Raw genomic sequence first — 25,856 nt, forward strand, 5'->3', positions numbered from 1 at the left:
AGGTGGCAGTAAGAGGTTTTAGAAGCTTAATCTTGAATCCTGTCTTCAGTGTAATTTCCCCAAATGCCAAGCTGTAGTTGGTTCGCTGCTGTGTTTGCCATTCCAAGACAATGTAAGCTTCACAGACGGCTGTCGCTCAATCTCAGTGAGAATTATGATTTGGAAGCATGTTGACGTATGTGAGAAAAAGGAAGTGGGAGCTCAAGAGAGAGATAACAGGAACACAAGCTCAGTTTTGTCCTGGAGTTGTTCCACTAAATCTGCAAATTGCAATCTGTCTGCTCTCTCAGTAACTCTTACATATTTCACATCACTTGCAGTCGTGCATGGGCAAGCAAAAGCCTTGCAGGAAGAGAGTTTTATTCACTACTTCAGATTCTCTCCCTCCTCCTACCATCAAACAGAAAAATATAATTGGCACCATGGCTTTACCAGGTTTTTTCAATGAAATGACTGCAACTGGGTTTCATAAAGCCAAATCGGAGGACTTAGTGTGGGTGCAAGTTCATGGCAAAGAAGAAAGCAAATCAACAAACTGAATCAACAGATGAGTCCAAGGAAGAGAAGACGGTCCACACAGTGAGCATCCGCTTATTATAAATCACTACACATGGTTTTTTGTGCAATGAATTGCAGTTGAAGACCCATTTTGAGAACTATAATGATTACCACCCTCCCCCTGCCCCTCCCTCTCCTTCCTCTTCTCCCCCTCCTCCATCACCACCACCCATGTGCTTGTTTTGGAGCAGCATCAGATAAATGAAGTCCATTTGTTCTGTAGCGGATTTATCCCCATGTGATGAAAAGGAAAAAGAAAACCTTTATAGATCCTGCATCAGTGTTGCCTTTCCTTCTGCCAATTATCACATCCTTTCATCTTGGTGGTGGTGGGGGGGAAGGGGGCAGCTGCAATGCCCCCCCCCCCCCCCCCCCCAGACCCCACCACCACTTCCAGCCTCCAATTTCCGATCGATTAGGAGATGAGAAGGAGAAAAGAGGCCAGAATGACACTTTTCACACGTCCTGCTTTCAGAGGAGGGGGTTGAGTGAGTGTACATGGGCACTGCACTGCTTTGAATGTGTATGGGAGTGCACTCAGCCCCCTGTTTTACTCTGATCCACTGGGAGCGGACACATCAATGTAGGCTGGATGAGTATTGACAGGCCCTGATTATAGACAATCTGTCGAAGCCATTCATTTGTATTGTTCCTACAGAATGGAGTCACTGTGTGTGTGTGTGTGTGTGATGGCAAATGGATGCTGCCTACATTACATGAACAGCAAAGTGAAAATTAAAGAAATCAATAAAAGTATAATATTTCAATAAGCAAAGGAAAGAGATGATTATAATGATATGTGTGTAAGTGTGTGTGTGTGCGTTTGCTCATGTGTGTGTCAGTGACTTGCTTCTGCTGCCGTTTGTTGGATTACGTCACCACTTCTTCTCACAACTATCCAAGTCAGTCATCTACATTGATCACCCGTCTTTCATATTCTTTATTCCCCCTCTTTTTCTTTCTGTGTGTGTGTGTCAGCATTCCAGCTGAATGTGGACACTGTGGCACGAGTTGGCAATGGGAAAACATGAGTCAGCACCTGGCCATGTCTCATCAGAGGGCCGATGGGATCAATTAGACATTAACACTAAATATTTTTACGATGACGGGCTAATGGGGGAGGAAACCAAGGCTCACACACTGCTGATTGTACTGATGCACTAAAATGTCATGAGAGTGCGATGAGTCAACATTACCGCTGACAGGAATGAATGAAGGGCCTGTTTGAGTCTGCAGGTGGAGGATATTAAATCTGGGCTCCATCAATGGCTGACATATCAGTGCAGTGCTGCTCCAGCTGCCAACATCATCTGTTACATTTCAAATGTCACAACTGGGATTTTTCTGAACTTTTGAAATATGTTGTTGTTGGGACTTGAGGCAATAGTGAATCAATTAAATCAGACAGAGTGGTGTTGTTTCAATTTGTTGTTGCTGTAGTGTTTCTCGACTGAAACTTTCTGGTGTCTCAAATATACAGCAAACTTTTTTAAAGAAAGAGATGTACAATCATAAAGGTAATGAAAATAGACACAACCATAAGAAGCTCCTCGAGAGATGTGCAACCTTCAGCATGCAGCATGCCATCTGTTCTCCAGGGCCCCGACCTCACACCTCCAAACAATCGCTGCCCAAGCCACTGATGTTAATTCACCTAATTCAGAGCGATTTCTGGATCTGCACCATGAACTCAATCTTTCAGTCGTATGATCCTTCCCAGCCGCTGCTATCCCCCCAAGGAATCTCATCTGCTATTGCCATTGCAGAAACTGTTCTGGCCTGTGGGTACCAGATGGTGAAAAAAGTCCATAAGAGCAGGGTTGTCCCTGTCTATCTCCTAAAAATCCTAACAGGTCGACCTATCAATTTATTACACTTTCTTATATTACCTCGTCAATTCTTACACCAAAGCCCTCTGCTGCTGCTGAAGCTTCATTTTGTCCTTCACTTCACAGCTACTTTGAATCTAAGCATCTGCATAATGAGCAAATGTAAATGTGTGAAAGTGAAAGTGCACCGTAGAGAAGTGCTGAGTTGCTATTGTCGCTCACTGAAAAGTTCATTCATCCTAGGGGGGATATAAACGTCAGATTTCAGGCTAATCTATCAGGCGAGATTTAAATGAACATCAACGGCGACACGCTCACAGAGGAACCAGGGGGAAAAAATTAGGGGTCATCCTCTGGGGACCATGAATGTCTGGATTACAAGAATGAACTGAGGAGATATAAGAGCAGAGTGGCTGATGTGTGTGACAGAGCCATTCAACATATATGGAAATGACTGGAAAAGCAAAAGATGATTGAAGTTCTCTGCTACTGAGCATGAAATACTCATTTTACATTTTACTTACATTTTTATGTTAAAGAACTGCGATCACAGGAGGATTTTACAATCCTCAGATAGACAAAAGCAGACCTCAGGATCTTGCTTTAGGGATAACAGCTGATGTCAATGATTTCTAATCCATCTTGGGCCTCGTGTTATTTTTCTTGGATACTCATTGTGTTGGAACGTTACCTGTGGCTTGGTTTCCTCCTCGTCTTTGTAGAAGTACAGCTGATCGGAGCGCAGCACAAACCAGCGCAGCTGCCAGTTCTTCATGATGCTGCGCTGCTTCTTCAGCCAGCCGGCCTTTAGGGCCCCCTCCTGGAGGCTGGGAGAGGCCGGCCGGCACGAACCCCGCGATACTTCGCCCATCACCATGCTCTTGGACCGGGCTGCAGAGACAGATACATAAGCACAAAGCATTTTTTTTTTTTTTGGGGTTTCATATGTGTACATCCAAGCAAGTCAGACAGCAAAGGATCGGGTAGGTCAAAGAAGACTGAATTGGTGTTCTGCTTGATTTACTATCTGTTTTCCATTAGTGTGGCTCGTGTCTTTTCATTTTCTCCCTAATAGAAGCTTGCGCTGAAGCTCATTCTGTATGCTGTGCACACACATGCTCCACCAGGATCCTCAGTCATCAACACACACAACCTTCTGCCCCTGGGCTGCTGCACCCTCAGATGAATGGGGAGAGGGAGGACAGGCACAAATAATAACATAAAACAGATAAAATACAGAGTGTAAAAGGGTGAGGGGGGGGGTGTACAAACAGAGACACACACACAGAGACATTCCTGCAACCTCATACAGAACACATAGCCTCAGGTGACAGGGATCCCCTGACGAATTCAGAAGTGCTTGGAAGAGACTTATTGTGTGTTGCCAACGGAATAGAGGAGACCTTACAGCAGAGATAATGGCACCACATGGGACTGACTGATCGACAGTCAAGGACAGGTTTAAAAAGGAAGGGATGGCAAATGGGACAGGTCCAGCCCCACTGAGCCTCAAAGATCATCTTTCTATGACAAATCTGCTTTGGAAATAATCGATTACACTTATAAATCTATTATTTCTGACATTTCTCATGATGCCTGTCACTTCGCCGTAACTTCTGCAAACCTGTCTGACCATCATCCATGTGTCCTTTCTTTTTTTTAAGCTGAGGATAAATTTAACAGCTGGAGATCTGAATCTACTGCCACAGGACTCTATTCTGACCAGGCAAACAAGGCAGTCCCATTTGATTATCATGTATAATTTATAGAAATCAATTGTACAGACATCCTCCCTGCTGGTGTGTACTTTGTGCCACATGTGCGTGCGTCCGCGTGTGCACGCACGCACACACACACACACACACACACGATCAATGCTCAGATGGTGCAGAGGGAAGAAGGGGGTGGATGAATGAGGATGGGGAAGAAAATCAATGTTTATACCATTTCATTGTCTCATCTCACTCAACATATACAACATGTAGTTTTAAAGGACACGGCTCATAACATTTTTACTTCATGGCACAGCACGTCCTGATCCTTCCAAGCCTGTTGATTCTCACACACTTGTTAAATGAAGAAATGGTGCATACTTTTTTTGGCCATATTTCCAAAGTTTCCAATTTTATAGAGAATCATCTCCATGATTTTTCACAATTTTTCACAGCACAATTTTGCTATGGTTTTCATATGTGTACACATTTATTTTTCTGTGAGGAGGTTGTGGCCAACCTGAAGGTCAGCTTTATCAACAAAAGTAACATTAAGGTTAGCTTTTCAATCCCCAAAAATGTGAGCAGCACATATAATCGATATATAATCAAAATTGCCCTGGCTGATAAATGATATTCTGAAGATGTAGAGGAACATGTGTGCTACACACACCAACAAAACTCATATGCCACACATATACATTTATTAACAGTAAAAAAATTAAATAAAATAAAAATGCCCAGTATAACTCTTTCAATAGCTCTGTTTGGTCTCTACCAATTCCATAAGGAAAAGATATACACCTCTTTAGCACCTACATGTTCCTCTGTGTTTACTGGCTTGTCACAAACTTTGTCTGTCTGCTGTTTGGTGCCTCTCATGAAGTTTACAGTGGATTTATCAGAGCTTTTTGCTGAAAACAACCTCCTGCTGTGTTGGTGAGAGCCGTGGGCCTGAACCAGAACACTGGCTATATGAGTTGTGTCATCAAAACAATGAGCTTGTAGATGCTAAAATGCTCTGTAAATCTGAAGGGAACTGCTAATTCCTCTCACCACAAGCAATATCTTTCACATTTTCTCTTCAGTTAAAATGTAGATTTATGATTGCAGCTGATAAAAGTCACTCTAAATCTCTCTCTGTAAGCCATTCTGTTTGATTTATACGGAGGGTTTCCACACTATAATGGGCTTGTTTGTGGAGTCTGGGCTCAGTTTCCACTGCGATTCCATTACAGTTTTGTGTTTTCCATCTCATGTTCATGTCCTCTGTTGTTTTAAATAGGAAATTTGATGTTGGATGTTTGATTTGGGGCTACTCCTCTGAGCAGCATGGCAGCAGTGCGGGATAGGACACCAAACATGGAAAACGTGCTGTCTGAAATCACAAAGTCCCCCCCTCCCCTGCTCTCTTTGTCTCTTCACCTCCCCAGGTCTCATTTGTCCGTCATGTGCTAATACCAGCAAATTTTCCAGTTCTGTATTTTCACTCCCTGGCCTTGTCTCCCTCTGTTTCTTTCACTTTGCCTCGCTCTAATTCATCTCTCCCTGATGTTCAGCACTGCTGGTCCCATTGAATCAAATCTCTCTGTCATTACTGAGAGCAAAAGCACACAAGCAGGCAGACTCAAAAGAATATTGTCCTCACCACTGGCACCAAATTAAAGCATTAAAGCATTTAGGCACATAAAAAAAAACAATATATATACTTTATATAAATACGCAATTTTTGCCTTTGTGGTTTTCCTTAAAAAACCAATGAATGAAAATCTGTGATTTATGTCTATATACCTCTGACTTTCTATGAAAAGTCTTCATACATACATCCTTTGAACTAAATTGAAACTCGTGACGTAATACACAAAGCAAAGCAAAGAAGTTAAGTTAAATTAATTAAAGCTTTGCATGAACAATCATTTTACGATACTGATATTAGCTACAGCAGTGGTCCAAATGACTCACAGACCATTTGGTTCCGAACAAAAAGACTGGATAAAAAAATATTTTATTGATTACCATAGTCTGAAAGATGTTTTATTTTGAAAAAATGACCAGACAAAACTGTCTGTGCCTCTGGACACGTCAAGATGCTCATCTCAGTCACGTGACATGGTACATCAAATATTAAGCCCACAAGCTTGCAAAGATAAATATAAATTAACGTCTTTGGAGAGCTTTTTTGGAAAAGAGGAAGGCCCAATGAGGAGACAGAAAAGGAAGAGCCAACCACTTCCAAGAAAAAGAAAGCTGAATTTAAAAAGCTATATCAGGAGTCAGAATTAAAATACAGATTTATCGCTACAAGTGATTCTCAGGCACCGACCCCGCTCTGCATGAGGCGAGAGGCCAGCAAATGAGGAAATTAAGCCTTTCAAGTGTTTCGACACATGGAGACATATGCTTTATCAGCGGTTTGGTCACCCTTCATACATTCAGCTTAATGCTGAGTTGTATTTTTATACACTTTGTTTTTGTTTCTATGCCAGTCCATGAAAATATTGCTTTATATGAAGCCATACCATGGTGCAAAAAAGGTTAGGGACTGCTGAGCTATAGTATCACAGTTATCATCAAGACTGTTGTTATTGCAGATCAATTCTTGATCTCTTTATTCCTTGCTTATTCACTGTCACTCCCACTGTCTCCCTCTCTATCTGGTTCTAAAACTAGATGGCCAAGGTGGCTGCCCACCCTGATCCTGGTTCTGCTCGAAATGTCAGCCTCCTAAAAGGAAGTTTTCTCTTACTGCCTTCTCCAAGTGCTGGCTCTTGGTGAGAAGTGTGGGCTCTCTGTAAAAACGGTAAACAGAAGGTCGAAACTTCTGTTGTGAACTGGCTCTGTAAAAAAAAAAAAAAATGATTTGACTTATCTGGGCTACTTCATCTTGTATTGTTTACATCTTCTTGTTGAAGTGGTAACAACAGTGTTTTTTTTTTTCTTTCTTTTTTCTCAGAGGACAGTTATGATTGTACTTTTGTGTGGAATCACGATAACACTGAGTGGGCAGTCGAGACTGTGTGGAAATAGAAACATCACATCTTTTCAGCTTCTTGGTGCTGTCGTCTTTCTGTTCTGCTAAAGGTGCCATTCACCTTTCCTGTCCTCCTTCACCCATCTGATTTTCCCTCACATCTTTCTATCTGTCCGGGCTGTCACATTAGCATAAAAAAAAGCACCACAGTTGGAAGCATCAGCTGCCTGGATCACCGGCGGAGTGGAACATGCACTGGTCGATGATTCACGCCTGAGTCACAACTGATTTTTGAGTGTGTGAATACGTGCGTGTGTATCTATGTGTGTGTGTTGGCCAAGCACGACTACCCACTATGCCAGTTTGGACCTTCTGCTCAGAGTGATTCAGACCTTCCTTGGCTTGGGTGGAGCTGCTCTGTGGTCACTTCTACAACTCCCAGCTGCAACGCTGAAAAGAGGCTGTTTGACTGTAAATGTGCCCCTCGTGCCTAATCACAGCAATCCTCTGTGATAGAGAGCATAATTGTGGCTCATCCATTTACAGTAGCTAGATGTTAAAAGGGGACTGGGTCCAATAATAGGCTTGTGTGCAGATGTGCAGTGCGCCCACGTGTTTATTTTGACATAGCCCCATGATAATGTATGCAAGCTGGTCCATGTGTCACGTTAGGATCACAGATGAATAATTCTGAACATGAATATCCAGGAATACCTAAAGGACCTGCTCAAACGGCAAGGTTCATGCATTATACCATGACTGAGTCTGTGTGTCGGCGGGGGGGTGTATAATAACGGCGTTTCATAAAATCTTAAACCAACAGATAAAAAGAGAAAAATTCTATCATGAACTTCTTAATTATTAGCAACATCACGGTTGGTGTAGTTAATTAGCTGTGATGCACTGGACCTCCTGCTGAAATATAAGCTTCTCCACATCAGAGACCTTGTTTTCAGATGGATGTGCGAGCCAGGCGTCAGTAATATGAATAATTCTTTTGATTTGACTGAAAAAAGGATCAGACCTTTCTTTAAACTGGTTTTACTTTTTTTTATTACGCATTTTGTGACTTTGTCATTATATATAAAAAGTTATTATTATCTGCAGTAAAGTTGAATTAGCATTTATGTGTTTATTAAAGTGAATTTAAATCAGGCTATTTATAGTTTTCCTACTTTCTGTCTGCCAAATTGAAAGCATGCACATTGGGCACAAAGGGCAAGCTATTTCCTCCTAGGTGTACATGTAGATGAATCAAATTTAATGTAATTTCCTGGGACTTTGTGCATGAGAAACAGGTACTGCTGTTGAAATGAATTCACTTCCACTGTGCGAGGCAAAGGATGAAATCCCAAAGAGAAATATCAAAGCCTGTACACACCATCAGCATAGATAGAACTAGGGTATAAACGGTTTAGTTATTTATGTAAACTAACCCTTTAAGAGGCTGTATTAGGTGGGGATGCAGCATTTTTTGCCATTTTACCCAATTATATCTTGGAGGGTAACGTCTAGTCTAAAAGAACACAGGCGCTTTGGATTCACCAGTGTCACATGGAGGCATGTGAGTAATGTGAACAAATGGTTGTCTGCAGACCAAAATCAAAACACATATGCTAGGACACATGAAGGGACACTTGATACTCTGTTTGAAAACACACACCTACAAACACTCTAGGCTGCTGTGATGTCACTTAATGTAGTTTGGAGCTGTATATTTATCATTAGCAGGAAATGGATTTATGACTCTTATGCTCATCAAAGAGGAGCCCATCCATTAGCATGGCAAGGAGGGTATTCCACAGCAGCTACACAATACAACACTGATGGCTGTATCTCTCTCTCTCACACACACACACACACACACACACACACACACACACACACACACACACACACACACACACACACACACACACACACACACACACACACACACACACACACACACACACACACACACACACACACACACACACACACACACATACATGTTGGAGGAATTCAATTTCATTAATTTGGTTGTTGTGTAGTGATTTATGGTTTGTGGAGAGTTACAGGTGCATCAGGGCGTAACTTCCAGTTACCCTATCATGATTAATGTGTTAACAGTAATGTGTGTGTGTGTGTGTACGCGTGTGGGTGTGTGTCTATGGCAGCCCTTCTTGACAGGTTGGAGGTGTGGCCAATAAGATACAGCCTGTACATGAATGCTGCAGTGGAGTGGATCTGATCTGCAGCAGCGGGTGTGTGCATATCTGTGCATTTCTGCACATGTTGGCATCTCCACATGCACATTACCAGAGTGCGTTAGGGTGTGCGTGCCATTTGTTCTAAAGCTATGCTCTTGTCCTTCTTGTATCCAAGCGTGAGGGTGTTCAATCATATGCCACAAAAAGGCTGAATGTCAGGGTGTTGCTACATGCAGGACTTTGATCATAAAACCATGGTAACGCAGATCAGAAAGACAGCAAGAGAATGAAGCGGCTGACATGAAGGCAATTAAAGCTGCTACTAGATCCCCGATGCCACCCATAGAAAAATGGAGAAAGAGCCCTGCCATGTTCAAAACAGTCACTGAAACACAGTAGAGATGTTTTTTTTAATTTAACAGATATTGTTGTTTAATTAATATTTAGAACTAACAGACTGATAAAGAAAAAACAAGCTAACCTTCCGCATTTGTACAGATCACCTTATCTACAGCACAGTTTTTGCCAGTTAGCTTGGTACTGACCTTCCAAATGAAAACAAATCAGAGCTTCTGTCCACTACAATTAGGCTAGTTAGCTTGTCAACTGCCCTTCTAGCATTATGAATGCTATAGCCACGAAAGATCAATAAAAAAAGTCAATGACTTTTTTGTTAATAATTTATACTTTGATTGTACTCAATTCCAGTTTAATCATTAGAGGGACTTTCATCCCCCCAGAGTGCGTTGTGGTTGTTGTCCTGTCGCTCTCATGACCTGGTCTGACCCTGACTGACTGTGCACTGCACGACCACATCTGTCACATACCCGTTTATTCATGGGCTTCAAGCAACAAATGTGATGCTGTCAGCAGCCAAGCGCTAATTTGCAGAAGGTATGCAGAGAATGATTCTCACGCAGGATCGTGGATTCATTTTAATCTTTTTCATTTCCACTTTCTTTGACAGATATATAAGATGAGCGAATTCCCCACCTCCTACATTTCAACATGACAGCTGCATTTTGTTACATATATTTGGGCCTTCTGTAAAACCTCATGAGACCTTCTTTCTCATTTAATGAGCTTAAATTGGATCTTGATGCTGCTAATGCTAGGCCACTGTGTTTCTGGAAATGATTTTATGCACCATGATTGTGATCAATTGAGTGCAATGCACAAATATTAGTCTGCTGAATCTGTTCTATTCTCTTAATATATGCAAATACAGAGTTAATCCACTTTGCTACCAATTTCAATATGTTCCAAAGAAAGGATTTACACATCCTCTCTCCCATTCTCAGGAACTATTCATTTCATTTTAATCAGATCCAGCTACAGTGTATAATTGCAGCCAGGGGGATTAGTGCTACGAAAAGAAGGAAAGATACACACGCTTTTCACATATGGACATATTAATACAGCCATCCACACACACACACACACACACACACACACACACACACACACACACACACACACACACACACACATTGTGGATGAGTGTGAACACACACACGGGCATAGTGGCAGTAGTAGCAGCTGATATCAGCCTGTTAGTGGTGAGCGTTGCAATGATGAAACTGGAGATGCTGCTCGCTTCTCTTAATATAATTCACACCGGGAGCTCCAGCCAGCTGTAGTCAAATGCTAATGTGAGTGAGATGTTCCTCGCATCAGCACAGACCAACCACTTCATTCAGAAATACATATAAAGGATAAAGTGGAGAAAAAGTCTATATCTATTTATCTGTCTTATCAAAAATTGATAAAAAGCACTTATAAAAAAATATTATATAGTAAAAATATTGCAAAAGTGCAGTTCACTATCCAGCAAGTGTTTCAATTATATTTTCTGATCTGAGCCCTCTTAGATATGACATTATGTGTCTCTACAGAGTTATGGATGAACTGACAGCTAGCACAGCTGTAGATGTAAAGGCGGTGCAAGAAAACCAAGTCCTACCTCTCCTGGTCTGTCTGATCTTTGGGCTCAGCATTGCTGTCATCGCTCGTCCACACGCTCTCCTGTCGGCATGTTCATGTACATCCAAGCACCCCACCCCTGTCTCTCTCTCTGCGCCTTTGCCTCTCTCCTCTTCCTCTTCTCTCTCTGACCTTCTGCAGTGCGGCCGGCAGCTAGGGGGTTGGGTGAACAGGGGAGGGGAGGAGAGTGGAAAAAGAAGGGGGTGGTGAAGGAAACAGAGGAGGACCTACCTCTCTTTTTTTTTTCTCTCTCTCTCTCTGTGCACACACGCTCAGCGGCCTGCACCCCTCCCTGTTACATTATTCATGGTGGTGCGTGTGCCTGGGGTAAATAGAGGAGGAGGCTTTTGGGGAAGGTCTTTCTCCAGCAGAATACAGATGTGACCAACTAACAGATGCTTGATTACAACTGTTCTTATTTATTTATTTTTGAAGGACTGCTTTTTCAGAAAGATTTCCGTGTGAGTGGGGGAGTGAAAAGGAATAAGAGGAGGGGGGTGTTCATCTGGCAGGTGCCTCCTCCTTCTGCACCTAATTAAGCTGTAGAGCTCCTCAGCTTGTCTCCGCCTCCTTTCTTTAATCACTCATTTCCCCCACCCCACTTCCTTTTTCCCCTTCATTTTCCTCTACCTTACTCTATTTATTTCTCTATCTTGCGCTACCAATGGTCGATCTCTTTTCTTTGCACTTGGACATTTTCTTTAGTCTCAGTCCCTTTTGGTTTTTGCAGGAATAATGTTGCCTTTATTTCAAAATCTGATGTGGGAAATCCCCAGCTTCTAGGTCTGAATTACGTCCTTGAGACATTCCAGTGGCTCAGATACTCAAAGACCATGGGTGGAAAAAAAACAAAACCCAAAACAAAACAAAAAACAATTCCACATGTAAAAAAAAAAAAAAGTCCTGTCACTTTGATCTACAGTGGTGATACAAGGCAGTACGTAGGAGTCTCGCTCCGGTGGTAGGAGAAATTTATAGCAAAGAGCAAAACGAAACCAATGCACTTTGGAGAAGCGATTGTAACTTGTTGTTTGAACATGTTCCAGCTTTAGCAGAGAAAATCAGCAGACAACAACAAAAGCAAACATTCTAGACCAGTTTTCATCAGCACAGTTTCAACCTTTGATACCAGTGAATTTGGCTATTATTCTCAAAAGCCACAAACTTTTTGTGGGTCAAACACATCAAATGTTAGTGCTATGCGCACCACATGCTAAACAGCTAGATAACATTAATCATCTTTTAATTGTGGAAGATTTGAGGAAGATTTGAAATAGTTGACAGCCTGCAAAAAAAAACAAAAAAAAAAACCTTCGCTCACCCTCATTCATAGAAAAACAAAAACAAGCACATATTATAATTTTATATCATCACTAATTAATAATGTTAGCCCACGTTAGCATTGGATTACCTTTTGACAGACGAAGGCTACTCCCACTGCTAACAGGTGCCGTGCTGCTAGTGTTAGCTAACATTAGCTAGCCTTAACATTCGTGACAGAGACAAGTTAACAGTTAAGTGGTAAGCACCGGAGGGGGTGTATTTCAAGGCACAGTCATGGTGATATTGATTCAACCTGTCTAGAAGAAACTTCAGCATCAAACCTGGTTTCTTTCCTTCGCACCGCGGCCAGGAGCAGAAAACGGCATCAGTGCTAACGCTCGTCTTTATCTTCTGCTGACGATAATCAGGATACTGACAAGCTGGCCCACTTTCCAATATCGACTATCTGTAGCTTCCGATCTGCCAGGAAGACACCGCACTGCTCAGGCAGAAACAACAACAATAAAACTCACAACTATCTGGCTGAAATGTAGGCTTGTCTGCTGTCGATGTAATTGTGATGGGCGTGTTGGGGAAATGTGTGATAACTTTAACACGCGGCAGCTTTTATTCAGCAAAATGGGGCGAAGCAAAAACAATCTGAAAAACTGGAATTTTCACAAATGTGTATGAGACACTTAAACTTTGAAATAATTTTCTTCAGCCAAAACAATAATAATAATTGACCCATCTAAAGTCTGAATGTGTCTCTTGTCTCCCTCACCATCAGACCTGACGTTGCTGCAGCAGCTGTGCTGGGCTTCCTCCTCCTCCAGTGCAGAGGATAATAGCCTTAAGTCCTGCACTGCAATTGAATCAGAGCTGGCCTCACATCAACCACAGCTGCTCTTATTACAGAGCAGAAAGGGTGTGTGTGTGTGTGTGTGTGTGTCCTTACCTAACGTACAAATGCATCCACACAAAGCAGCAAGCAACAGATAGATCTAATGCACGCAGAACCAGTCAAAATGGAGCCAATATGAGGCTGACAGAAACAGAGATTGGGGTCAAATGAGCTGAAAGAGGTGGGAGATGCTGACCACGATGAAAGAGGGCGAGGGAGGAGTGACACACACACACACACACACACACACACAGGCTACAAAAACACAGCAAGAAGCCAAAATGAGACAGCAATAAAAAAGCATTCAGTGCCAGTGTTTGGCTTAAGCCTGAGGTTGGGTGAAAGTGATGTGACCACACCGTGTTGGGCGTGGCTCTGGGTGTTCGCTCCAAAAGCATCACCCAGTCATCATCATTTTGTCCTGTTGTTACTGAGTGGTGTGTTGAAGTAAAGAAAAAGAGGCAGGAAGGTGAGAAAAGGAGGGGACGTGGACTCACAGGGTGGACTCTGGAAGCCACACACCAAGACGAATGGCAGCGTCGCAAACCACCACAGCAGCACTCAACCATAGCTTTCCTGTTTTGTTTAGCCATAAACATGGGGTTGGTCTCTGTATACACTTCACTCACACCATAACTCTTGTATACACAAGCTTCCATGTCTATTTCAGAGCTTGCTTCATTGTCAAGCTGTTCCCTCCAACTTGATGCAGAGTGGACAGCTCGTATCAGAGTAAGTCTCTGCTGGGTGGAGTACTGTGACTGAGGTTTGTAATTTATGTTTGAGAAATCTGCTTTTGGCTTTTGGCTTCTACTTTTGGTTGTTGAATTCTTAGATCTCACAAAATTGCTTTTGTCTGGAGCCACCAGACACTGTAATATTTAAAAAGAAAATCTTGTATTAACTTCAAAGTTTATTCTCTAATGGTTAAATGATCTTGTACAGGATGTTATATTTTGCGCTATTTGTTATCTTGTTTGCACAACCTTTTTATTCTAGCTCTCCCAAGTTGAAACCTTGTTCATGCAAGGTTGTTTAGTTCACAGAAGTTGCCATCGTGTGTGCAGAAGTTACTATCCTACTGTTAGATATTAGTTTGCACATAGTTTTCATCTCCATAAGTGGATCATTGTGTCCACAAGTTGTTATCTCACACAAGATCTTGGAGATGGATCTCGGATGGAGATATTATCTTGAGAAACTATTAAAATCAAACAAAGTACAGAATAAGTGTCTGCAATTTCTAAATTGCATCTGAGCCTGGTAAACTTCCAAGTCCCTTCAAGGTTCTGTCAAAAATCTGGAAACAACAGTTTTGATTTAATAAGCCATTCATAATGTATAATTTATAAATAATTTATCATGTATAATTCATAGCACATCAATAAATACCCATAACATCTTGCTTTACGAATAATCAACAAACTGTTCATTTGAAGTAAATTCACCTGTGACTTCAAACTATGTTCAACTGACAGAATGAACGATGCATAAACATCCCATAGTCTGGTTGCACCACTTTGGTGTAAATCAGGACTCTCATCTATGGTCCAGCTAGCTAACAAGCTAACCCTGCCAGCCAGCCCTCTGAGTATTGCTGCGTCATCAAGCTTCACATGTCACTTGTTTTACAAGGTCAAACACACGTGAACTATGCTCTGACGGGGGTCCAGGGTTGCTGACGTGTTTTCTTCAGTCAAATAACTAAAGTGCAGGTCACCACATCGTGGCTGTTTTGCTGTTCAGATCAACAAAGCTCTGAATGTGGAAAAATACAGTATGTAACATTTATGTGTAAAATGAATTCAATCCTATTTCTCTTATTTCTGTTTGTGTTTTTCTTTCTTGTGTCACCACTGAGGTCAAAGGTCACTGAGGAGGAACCGTGCTCAGAATGCAAACAAGTCCTAAGAATCCGCAGCGTTAAAAAGATTATTTTAAAATTTGATAGCAAGGACGATTAAAATTTCATATTGGTTAGGGATGGGCTCCGCTAAAAGAGACCCATGGAGGGCTGCTGAAAGTGTGACTGTTGACTTAGCATTATTTATTGATCACCAGCGACCGACTGTGATGGAACACATGAACCAGTCAGCAGGAGTGACGGGTTGAACTGACATTAACTCTGTCTCCCAAGGTAATTTCATTGTAATCAGATTTTAAATTTAACATGGATAAGCTATATCTTTCCATAATGTTATACCAATACATAGTGACATTATTGTGATAATAATTATGTGATGATGAATGATTTTATGCTGATTTGAACATTATAGCAGATAACCATAAAATAACAGTTAGAGCATTTTATATTTATTATTTTAAAGCAAAGATATTTTTGAATAGTTATATGAAATCTGGCAGACATTTTTATCTACCCTTGGTAATGTTTTGATACATTTACAACAGGACATCAAAAAATATTTGCAATGTATCAGTGCTGACAATTTAAATTCTGTTAATTTAGATAAACAGTCCCAGTTGCAGCGACAAAATAGCGCTGTGTAAGCAGGACAAGGGTGGAGGGAGATTACGTAATTGCATTTTAATTGTAGTGTGGCTAATAAGATAAAAGACTGCTGTGAGGTTAAAATCATTTACACGTTTTGCTCATTAAAACTCTGTAATTCCAACAAGTAACAGTCCAGTGACTGAAGCTGCCGTTCTCTAATTAGGAGAAATAGAATTAAATTGGTGTTTGGTCAGTGGAGTGACGGACTGAGGAGACAGGCAGCAGACAGGTGTTTTCCCTTGAGTTCTGTCTGTCCGTCTGCCTCTGCCTTTCCCCCCTCTAATCCCCTCGCTACCCCCATTACCCGCCTTCACCACTCTGTCACTGACAATTAGCACGGGGCCATGATGTCATCCACTAATGGTTATGTGAGGAGCAGACAGGACTGAGGCGTATGCAATATGGATGGCAGCCGTCTGCCGGTCTCACCCTATTTCTGTCTCTTTGTCTGAATCTCTTGTCAGATTACAGAGGCTGCACGGAGGCCTTTCTTTTTTTTTTTCCAGGGGACAAGCCACTCTGAAAATGTAATGAAATTAGTTGAGTCATTGTCAGGAAGCTTACAGCATGTCCACAGAAAAAGCATTTCAGCCGTGTCTTTCAGACGCCTGTCTCACACGTCTGATGGTGTACACACACACGCGGTTTCCTGAATTCATGTGATCTGACTTATTTAAGATACAAGAACAGACAATCATGATGTTACGTTTAACAAACTTGTCAAACATTCATTCATTCATTCATTCATCTTCTACTGCTCATCCATTTCTAGGTCATAGGGATGCTGGAGCCAAACCCAGCTCACACTGGGCGAAGGGGTTCACCCTGGACAGGTCACCATTCCATCACAGGGCCAACACACAGAGACAGACAGAGACCAACAACCACTCACACTCAGACCCAAACATTAGAGGAAACCCACGCAGGCACGGGGAGAACATGCAAACTCCACACACAAAGACCCCAAGCCTGGGAATTGAACTGACAAGGTTTTTGCTGTGAGGCAACAGCACTATAACCACTATGCCGCCTTGCTGCCCCTTCAAACATTCACAAGGAAAACACCACAAAAGCACCCAATGTTGGGCCACTCTGTCAGACATCATTCTTTTGTAGATTTACTTTAATATTTAATTTCCTGCTGCATCACCCAACGTCTACTTCAGCAGGTGGTGAGCCACTCTCACAATATCCTGCAAGAGACCTGTGGAGGTTTTGATGGAAGCCTTGCTGGGCCAGCGGCAGTAAAGCCGGATGCATCATTCACCCAACAGCACCTTTGCAATGATGCAGGTCTGCAGAACTGTTGCATAACACTGCGAGCTCTCACGCAATTCAACCTTAATTTTGTCCACAAAACATTTTCTCAGTAACCTTAACCAACACTGGGGACACTGATGTGACCGACAGATGTAAACAGAGATGTTAACCAGCACCAGAAACCTTTCAACCTGTAAGGGTCTTTGTTACCTCACTGACATTCTGCATATCAGCTCAATGCCACCTTCGAGGGAGACTAGCCATGAAATCAGCACTGCTTGCGTGACTGTGAACTGATGAAACCCTTTGTAGCAGCCCAGCATGACGTCACCCAGGAGAAGAGCTGCTTTGAAGCCAAACTGAAGCCCCAGTTTGTAATTTCGCCAGTTTGATTTTGTTTTAAACAGAAGACACATATTTGAGAAGAGAAGGTGGATCTAAGGAGGATTGCGGGCTGGACCTGACCTGCTCTGTATTCAGATGTGTTTTGTCTGGCAATTACATGGCAGAAACGCCCTAATGCATCCCCTGCTTTATTTTCCTCTATCATCACCCAAAAAATCATGTTGTATTGAAGAAGACTTCAAACTAGAGAATGAGACAATAAACTCACGAGGAAAATGTTTCCAGAGCTAATAAATTAAGTGACAAGTAGGGACATTTTAGTCTAAGCTGTGCAATGCTAACATCAATTTGTGTTTTCATTTGCAAAGCTATTCACCTAATCTGGGCACACAGATATCTTAAATAGATTTGGCAATGGCAGAAATGATACAACTGGACCTTTTGATGCACACAATATAAATAATATAAGTGTTAACTTGATGGACGTTCTGTCCATCAAGTCCACTATGAGTTTTTGAGCTCCTGGTTTCATTTCTTATAATGTAACAAAGTCCAAATGCTCTCTATCTCAGTCAATAACGGAGCTGAGGCCACACAATCAAAATGAATTAAACTCTCTTTGTGGCCACAGTGCTTTGCCCGCTGCAGCACCTCTGATTCATTCACTCTGCCTTCCGCTGTGTGCTTGGGTGATTGATGGGCCGAGAGAGACAGCAGGGGTGGTAGGGGTGTAGAGACTGGAGGAATGAATAGCTAAGGCAAAAAGCAGGACAATATAAAAAGACATCACATCTATACGTGTGCGCGTGTGTGTGAATTGATTTTCAATAGCTCGGATGGCGCCCATGTGTGAAGGAGTGTTGGGTAAAAGGCAGCAGACTGTTCAGCTGTGACGGACCTACAGCTAGCTTCAGGTGCTATTTAAATAAGACCACAGAATAAACCAAGCTATGATTACCAACAGAGAGGCACCACTAGCACATTTCATGGCTTTCACTTTTGATTGCTTTACTTTGATTGAATGAAAACCGCTTGAAACTGCCGAAAAATGTGGATTTCATTTATTTTGTTAAATGCGGGACTGTAGTAGTTTAAATAATAGTGAATATAAATAAATCAATATAACATGGCATAATAGTTATATAAAAATAAAGGATAATTGAATACATAAATGATATAATATAATTAAATTAAATAAAATCTATAAACTATTGATTCATACAATATTAAAACACTACTGTGTAATCAATAAGGACACAAATTTTAAATGATTAAAAAGAGACTTAAGTTAACCCTTTGAATAGTAGGAACAATATTAATAATAATATCGATTCCACTTTTTTGGTTGCTACTTAGTCTAGGAGGTGGCACATTTTCTTTTATTTTATTTTATTTTTTTTACAACATGTTAAGTTTAAGTTTAAATGTTTATTTGTGTAGATATGGTACAAGGATTCAATAAATAAAACATAAAAACCTTTAATTCTGACTATATACTTAAAAGTGAATAGTAGGAAAAAAAAACCAGAGACAACCTTAACTGATCTGTGAATTTGAATAGATGAATCAAAGAGCTCAGGCCCGATAAAAGCAGGTAGAGGTGGGCTACAATAGGGTTTTAATCCGGAGACCCGAATTGGGACGGACAAATCCAACAGCTGATGCTGCACTGGTGTAAATAAAATAGTGGATGCAGCAAAATACTGTGACATCTTATTTTCAGCAGCACAGTTGACTTGTCACATCCATCATAATCCCAACTCTAAAGTGGATTTCTTTAAGGAGGAGCACACTGTGACCTTCTGCAGGCTTCTGCTCTCTGTTGTCTACGCTCACGCTCGCAATATGGCTGAGTCAATACCCGGCAGCTTTCCTCTTGATGATTCTATCTGCTCGGATCTTAATCTGGTCCACTCAGCACTCCTCAGCTCAGTGAAGTGGTAAAAAGTGAGCGACGCAGACCTCTGTTTTTTCTGACATTCTGTGCTTCAGATCCTGTTGACTGTTTGTGTGCACATACCAAAGCAGAAGACAGTGAAGTTAAAAAGAATTGATATCGACCTGGTCATAAATGAAAAGGAATAGAAGCCTTTCTGCTCATGGCAAGCAAGATTTTCTAAACTGACAGCTGAGTTATTTAGGTTTTATAGGAGCTGGTTGGAACTTGGCAGGTGGAGCTGGGCACTTGTTGAGCTTTTAGAGTTTTTTCACTGAAAAGAACGAATTGATAACAGCTTGAGAGCAGTGAGAATGAACCAAAACTGTAAGGTGTGCCGGTTTGTAAACTGAAACCATGTTTTTCTTTCTTATTTTTAACCATATCTGGAGAAAAATTGGAAATTAATGTTGTATTGAATAAAGACTTGAAACTAGAGACTCCCATTGGAAAGTTAGAGATTTTTCTTTTACTTTTTGATTTCGCAAATTATACTAAAAGTGAATAATAATAATAACAATTGAATAAGATAAGAAGACTGTCTGACGTTTGGTTTGAATACGAGTTAAGGCATTAAAAAAATTTAGTAAAAACACATTTTTTACAGTACACTCCACGACACTGTAAGCTCAAACTGATCCTTGCTGTCTTTGTTAAACCAACAGATGGCGCTGTAGTGTAAGTTAACTCAATGAGTTTTTAGGTCAAATGAAATGAAAATCATTAAATCATTTAAAATCTCATCTATGCCTCCTATGAACGTTTGTTTTTAAAAAGTTGAATCTCTACATCGGTTGGCCCTCTAAGTCAACTAGTTTTCCGCCACATCATCCATCTTCTTCCTCTCAGTTCGACACCTACTCAGGCAGTCCTCACACAGGCAGTTCTCTGTGACCAGGTAAAGCCTCTTTGTTGTCATTACTGACTCGCAGCTGGGTGTTGACTCGCTGATGGGGTTCCTGTCCAGGTTCACCTTCTCCAGTTTGTTCATCCTGGAGAGGCAGGCGGGGACGCGGGTGAATAGGTTGTCAGAGAGGCCGATGTGGCGGAGCTCCTTCAAGGCTCCGATGGAGCCGGGCAGGGACTCCAGCTGGTTGAGGCCCAGATTGAGGGTGTGGAGTTTCTTCAGCAGGCCCAGCTCGCTGGGGAGGCTGGTCAGGCGGTTGTTGCACAAGTTCAAAACCTGCAGGTTGTGGAGACGGCCAATAGTCACAGGGATCCCTTCCAACTACAACACAAACAGGGACACATTCTGTAAAACACAACAAAAGCATTTCCTGTTTTGTTTTTTTTTTCTTTCTTCCCAAATGCTCTTTGGTTTGGTGAAATGCAGATTTACACATGAAACTCTTTTTGTAACTCTTCTGAATCCAATACAATGGCATCCAGCCAGAAACTCATCCATTATTTAAAAATCCACGTCAAACTAAACAGAGACTCTGTGACCTCTGGTGACCAAATGAGGCTCGCCCCAACGATCTGGACCTCTTACTTGACCGTTATCAGATCCTGTAAGGCTACGCCCGCCTTTAAATTTATTTTTAAAATTATTTTTAATGTTTTGTCTTCTGAAAATGCTGACTACATGTTTTAATGATATACTCTCTTCCATTAATATTTATGGCCTCGTATTACAAACTGTTACTTCTCCTTACATTGTGAAATATTGTGATTATTTGTATTATCTTATTTTTATTTTATTATTATTATTATTTTGAGCTTAAAAAAACAGTAGATGGTGCTGTACCACACTTCCCAAAATGCTAATTATAATATTCTTTGCCCTGGAACTTCACATCCTCCAGACTCACTGCCTAAAAGTCAGTGGAGGCTTTTAGTTGTAAACTTCTAGACCACACACGTTGAAGTGACCCTGAAAACCTTATATTGGTTGTTATCTTGGACTTTACGAAGGTTCTTGAGAGCCCTAGAAGACATTCAACAGCAGATGTGGTTGTCCTCCTCATGACAAGAAACAGGCCACTGAGTGTAAAATAGCTGCAAAGACCCTTTAGATCAGAACTGATTCAGCTTCCTGTCTTACTCACATAGTTACTATGCAGATCCAAAACAGTGATGTTGGCGAAATTTTCAATAAAATTTGGGATCTCTCGGATCAGGTTCCTGCTCAGGTCCAGTTCATCAACGCTGCACAGCTTCTGAATGCACTTTGGCACCGTGGCGAGCTCCTTGAAACTGAGGTCCAGACGTCGTTTACCATCCAGTGTCATCTTCGTGCAGTTCTGAGCCATTTTCAAGGTGACTGTCTTCCCTTTAGGGGATCTGCTTTTCCTTCCCTTGGCCATGCTGCTGCTGGGAGACAGGCGGCGTCGGACGGTGACTGGGCTGTAGTTAACAGTGCTCACTGACAGAGGAGTTGACAGTCGGACTAGTCTGTAGGATTACGTTTCCTAACAGGCCAGCAGCTGTAACAGAAGACCAAGTGGAGTTTTAGCTTTCTCCCCACATAAAATATGTGTAACATTATCATTAGTTGTTCCATGACAAAGCAAACTCGTGAGAGGAGCTTTAGTTAAGTATAATAATAATAATAATAATAATAATAATGTCCACTTAGTATTTAGCGCTGTGTTAGAACAAAACGGTGGTAAATCAAACTTTTTTCTTTTGCTATAAAGAAGCAATTATTCTTACCAGCATTTATCTTTAAACCAGTGCACTGAATACCAAGACAAAGAGCTCTACATCAGGATTCCCAGCGTAGAAGATTGGAAATGAAAATAAAAATACAAGGAAAAAAGACTTTTCATGACGTCCAGTATCTACCTATCTATCTGTAAACTTGCAGTTTTGGTCTGGACTCACTTGAATAGAAATGGCATTTGTTTTCACCTGTTTCCGGGCAACTGTTGTCTGGTCTGAGAATTCACCAGGCCAGTGTGGAAACTTTGCAGGAACAGTTTCTAGGATCACTTCTAAAAAAAAAGGAATGCGAAAGTTGCTCACTGGATTTTTAAGGTTGCGGAGGAAGCGGTTTTCCTCATGAGGCACAGTGTTGTGACGACTGTTAAAGGAGGAAGTTGTATAAGTCATACTGCTTTCATATACAAGTCTGTGTTACAGCGGAAAGAATTTCAGAGATGCTCAAGAAGAGAGAAAATATTAGATCCTGATTATTTTTCAATTTTTAAATATTTTTCTCAACTGAAATGACCAAATTAAATGAGATGTAATCATCACAAAACACTGGGTTTTACTGTGAGCTGAAGCTCTGAAAATCTCTGAATCACCGAGGCCTTTTTCAATTTATGGTTAGTTTGTTGAAAACTCTCTGTATTATGTTGTAACACAGTTCTACTTTTCAGTGTCACTATGTCCAGTTCACAGTGGACAGTGTGCTGTGTTGTCAGTATTAACAGAATTTCCAGTTGTTCTGATCGTTTTACCCTCAGAAAGTTTCATTAGTTAGGGTTAGCATAAAAACAAAGAACAACTCCCTGAAATTGTGTTAAAAGAAGACATAATGTGTTGTTCTCTTTCTCTCTCTCTTTATATATGCATTTATATTAAGCGATTTAGCCATTGACCTTTAATGCCAACTTGTGTGTTTGTAAATAGTTTCCAGTCTGACCCATTTCTCAAGCTTCGATACGATACAGCAGTCACGCGGCTGCAAGGATATTGTGCTCACACTGCACATTTGTGCACGCACTTCCACAGACGTCTGGCAGCAGTGAGTGTAATGTATCACGTACTGTAGTCTCATCACAGACTTCATGACCTTTGTCATGAATATTTCAAGGCTCATCAGGAAGTGGTATCAGTGTATGATGCAGAGATGATATTCAAACCACAGGGTAAAAATAGACTGTAGAGATGCACATTTACTTGCATTTGGGTTATTTACTGATGAGAAAAGCAAAACCTAGAGATACATTTCAGCATTATCAGTGATAATACTGTCGATGTAAACTCACTATAAGCGATAGAGAGTGATTTCCTACACCACTTAACTACATTGGTGTGATTTAAAGGGACTTGCACTCCTGCGGCCAAACATGGTTTCTCGCTGGAAGTGGCTGATAGAGGTCATTGTTGCGTTTACAAACACAAGGTTAAATAAATGCCCATCAGAATTTGGAAGTTAAAGTGAAACACAGTGGTGCATTTAAGTTCTTTTTCACATACGACTCATTGGAAGCATCGGAAAAGCACACCCAACCCACCTTGTGTGTTTTTAAAGCTTTTAAACTTCAATCGCAGGATGGCGTCACGGCTGGACACGCTTCCTTTAATGTGCGATTCTCCAAATAAATGCTAAACATTACATGCAGATTTAGGAACATTTATCTATCGTTTAACACAATTCAGACTTGAATCGTGGAAATAAATGTAAAAGTGAGGAGAAAGTCTGCTTGAGTTTGGAGTTAGATTCCACTGTGGCTTTCAGAGCAAAAGAGTCATGGTAATCTAGTGTGGAAAAACTTGCTGCAACAGTTTGCAACGTTAAACTGCAGACAAACTCAAGTTTTCTCAACCTTTCTTGGTTCGTTACTTCTGAAACAGCAGGCATGAAACCACTTAGTCTGAGTCGACTTCCCTCAGCAGTACGATATGCAGGTCAGGAGAGATGCAGGTCACACTGGAGGAAATGGTGCCAACCTAACTGAGCGAGGTAGAGTGCACAGCAGTTCGGATTACAGCTAATGATAAGAAATGTGAGCAGAGTTGGAGTGCGAGTCTGTCTGTGAGTGTAGACTGGGGGGAGGAGAGAGAGGGAAAGGCGGAAAACAAAGAAAATATATATTTGATTTATCTCAAAATGTATGCATGTATTTTTATATATATTTTTTATATATATATTGGAGTTTTCCAGGATGGAAATCAGAATTAAAACCTTCAGATATAATAAATTGTGTTTTCAGACACAAGTAGTTGCTGGACTTTGAACATTGTCATCTCTGAAAAATTTGCCCCTACGTAATGGCAGAATATAGGAGGGCTAACATGGCACAGTGCATTTATTAACACACTAAAAGACACTAATGATGGAGAATGACACACACAAGGACAGGAATAAATGCTAAAGATAATACAGGATATAATAATGACAGCCACAGGAGTCGTGCCATGTGCATTCATGTCAATTTCCGAACTTGTCAGCACTGGTTGCCTTTCTTTCATTGCTCATTTCCTTTCGTCCTGTCATCTTGCCCAACAGCTCGACAAATACATGACTTTTTTTGGATATTTTTAGCTTTATGGACGGGAACTAAACATAAGATTTTCAAATATTGATCATGTTTGTCATTAACATCAATTTGTACGTTGGATTGAAGCAACTTTTAGGTCACCACCCCGTCTGCATTTGCTATCGAGTTCATATTTTTATATATAATTGTTTGTGATTGATTCCATGGCATATCAGCTTAACTGGACACCGATGCTGTTAGTTGTACCTCTTTTTATAACATCCACTCACACAACTGTTGAAAACAGCGCAAAACACTTGATTAGAATTCCCGAACTAAGGCATTGTTGACCGAAACCACAGCTCAGACCAAAATGCTTAGAAACATTTGTTTCTGTCCAAACCACATTTGTCACTGACCACTTCTCAGTTTTGAGCTTTGAGTTCATGTTTTCACTTCCCTTCAAAACTGCTGTGCGAGGGCAGTTTTTGACTGGCACGTGGAAAAAAAGGCGAAAGAGGTTTGGAGCTGCAAAGGCGCTTTTGTTTGGCCGCGCAGAAACAGCTCCCAGATGTTGATATACTACATGCTACTGTTTGAAATATGTGAAGTGCAATACTGGATCATCTATTTCACACTGAGTCAGCCTTTCCAGGATACAGACAGTTTTAAGAGACATAAATTCGGGCAGACGGAAGCATCTTGGTGTCTCTGAGGAACAGACACATGGAATGGAATACATTGCTGAGGGCAGGCTCCAGCATATGTCATCAGGACTTTGTGATTCTTCCTTTACAGCATGCTTCTGCATACTCTGTCTTCTTTATCTGCTATTGTTTGTATGCACAAGGCTGAAGCAGCTTTTGTGCTGGGATGAGTGATAGCTCATTGGGTATGTTTAGGAAAGCTGGCACCATGGGGGCAGAGGCATTCGTGTGTTTACCTAGGCTTTGAATGGATGTGGCTTTCCTTTCCTCTAACTATGTGTTGGCTCCACTACGGCAATTGAAGTTCAAAGAGCTCATATTCTCTATGTCCACTTTTCATTCAGAAAACACAGACTTGACAAAATATTCACGAGACATTTGGGATAGTGGTTTGGAGTAAACTCAGCCATCTGGTATTTGTCATGTATCATACATGGACTGATTGGGACAGAAGTAGTTTGGGCTGTTTACGCTAATGTTTGTTTCAGAGTCTAAATTATAACATCTAAAATGATCAGTCGTTACCAATGA

At 41.2% G+C, this 25,856-nt stretch overlaps 2 protein-coding genes across 5 annotated transcripts in view; both read right to left on the reverse strand.

The window, feature by feature from the left end:
• arhgap22b (Rho GTPase activating protein 22b) overlaps positions 1-11,358 on the reverse strand; it is a 31,144-nt gene extending 19,786 nt beyond the window's left edge. For 3 of the 4 annotated variants that reach the window (XM_029528214.1, XM_029528216.1, XM_029528215.1), the window contains exons 1-2: positions 11,226-11,268; positions 3,079-3,278 (exon numbers count right to left, since the gene is read on the reverse strand). In XM_029528214.1, coding sequence (XP_029384074.1) covers positions 3,079-3,278; positions 11,226-11,268 — 243 coding nt within the window. Of the gene's footprint in view, positions 1-3,078; positions 3,279-11,225 lie in introns of all 4 variants that reach the window. The other variant, XM_029528217.1, reaches the window with a different exon arrangement.
• Positions 11,359-20,276: 8,918 nt separating this feature from the next.
• On the reverse strand, positions 20,277-21,771 carry lrrc18b (leucine rich repeat containing 18b). The gene is made up of 2 exons (XM_029528228.1): positions 21,514-21,771; positions 20,277-20,693 (listed from the first exon to the last, which is right to left on the reverse strand). The coding sequence occupies exons 1-2, from the start codon at positions 21,769-21,771 to the stop codon at positions 20,277-20,279; spliced, it is 675 nt and encodes a 224-aa protein (XP_029384088.1).
• Between the last annotated feature and the right edge of the window lie 4,085 nt (positions 21,772-25,856).

The sequence above is a fragment of the Echeneis naucrates genome, chromosome 19, assembly GCF_900963305.1.
Source record: "Echeneis naucrates chromosome 19, fEcheNa1.1, whole genome shotgun sequence".
Taxonomy (NCBI): Eukaryota; Metazoa; Chordata; class Actinopteri; order Carangiformes; family Echeneidae; genus Echeneis; species Echeneis naucrates.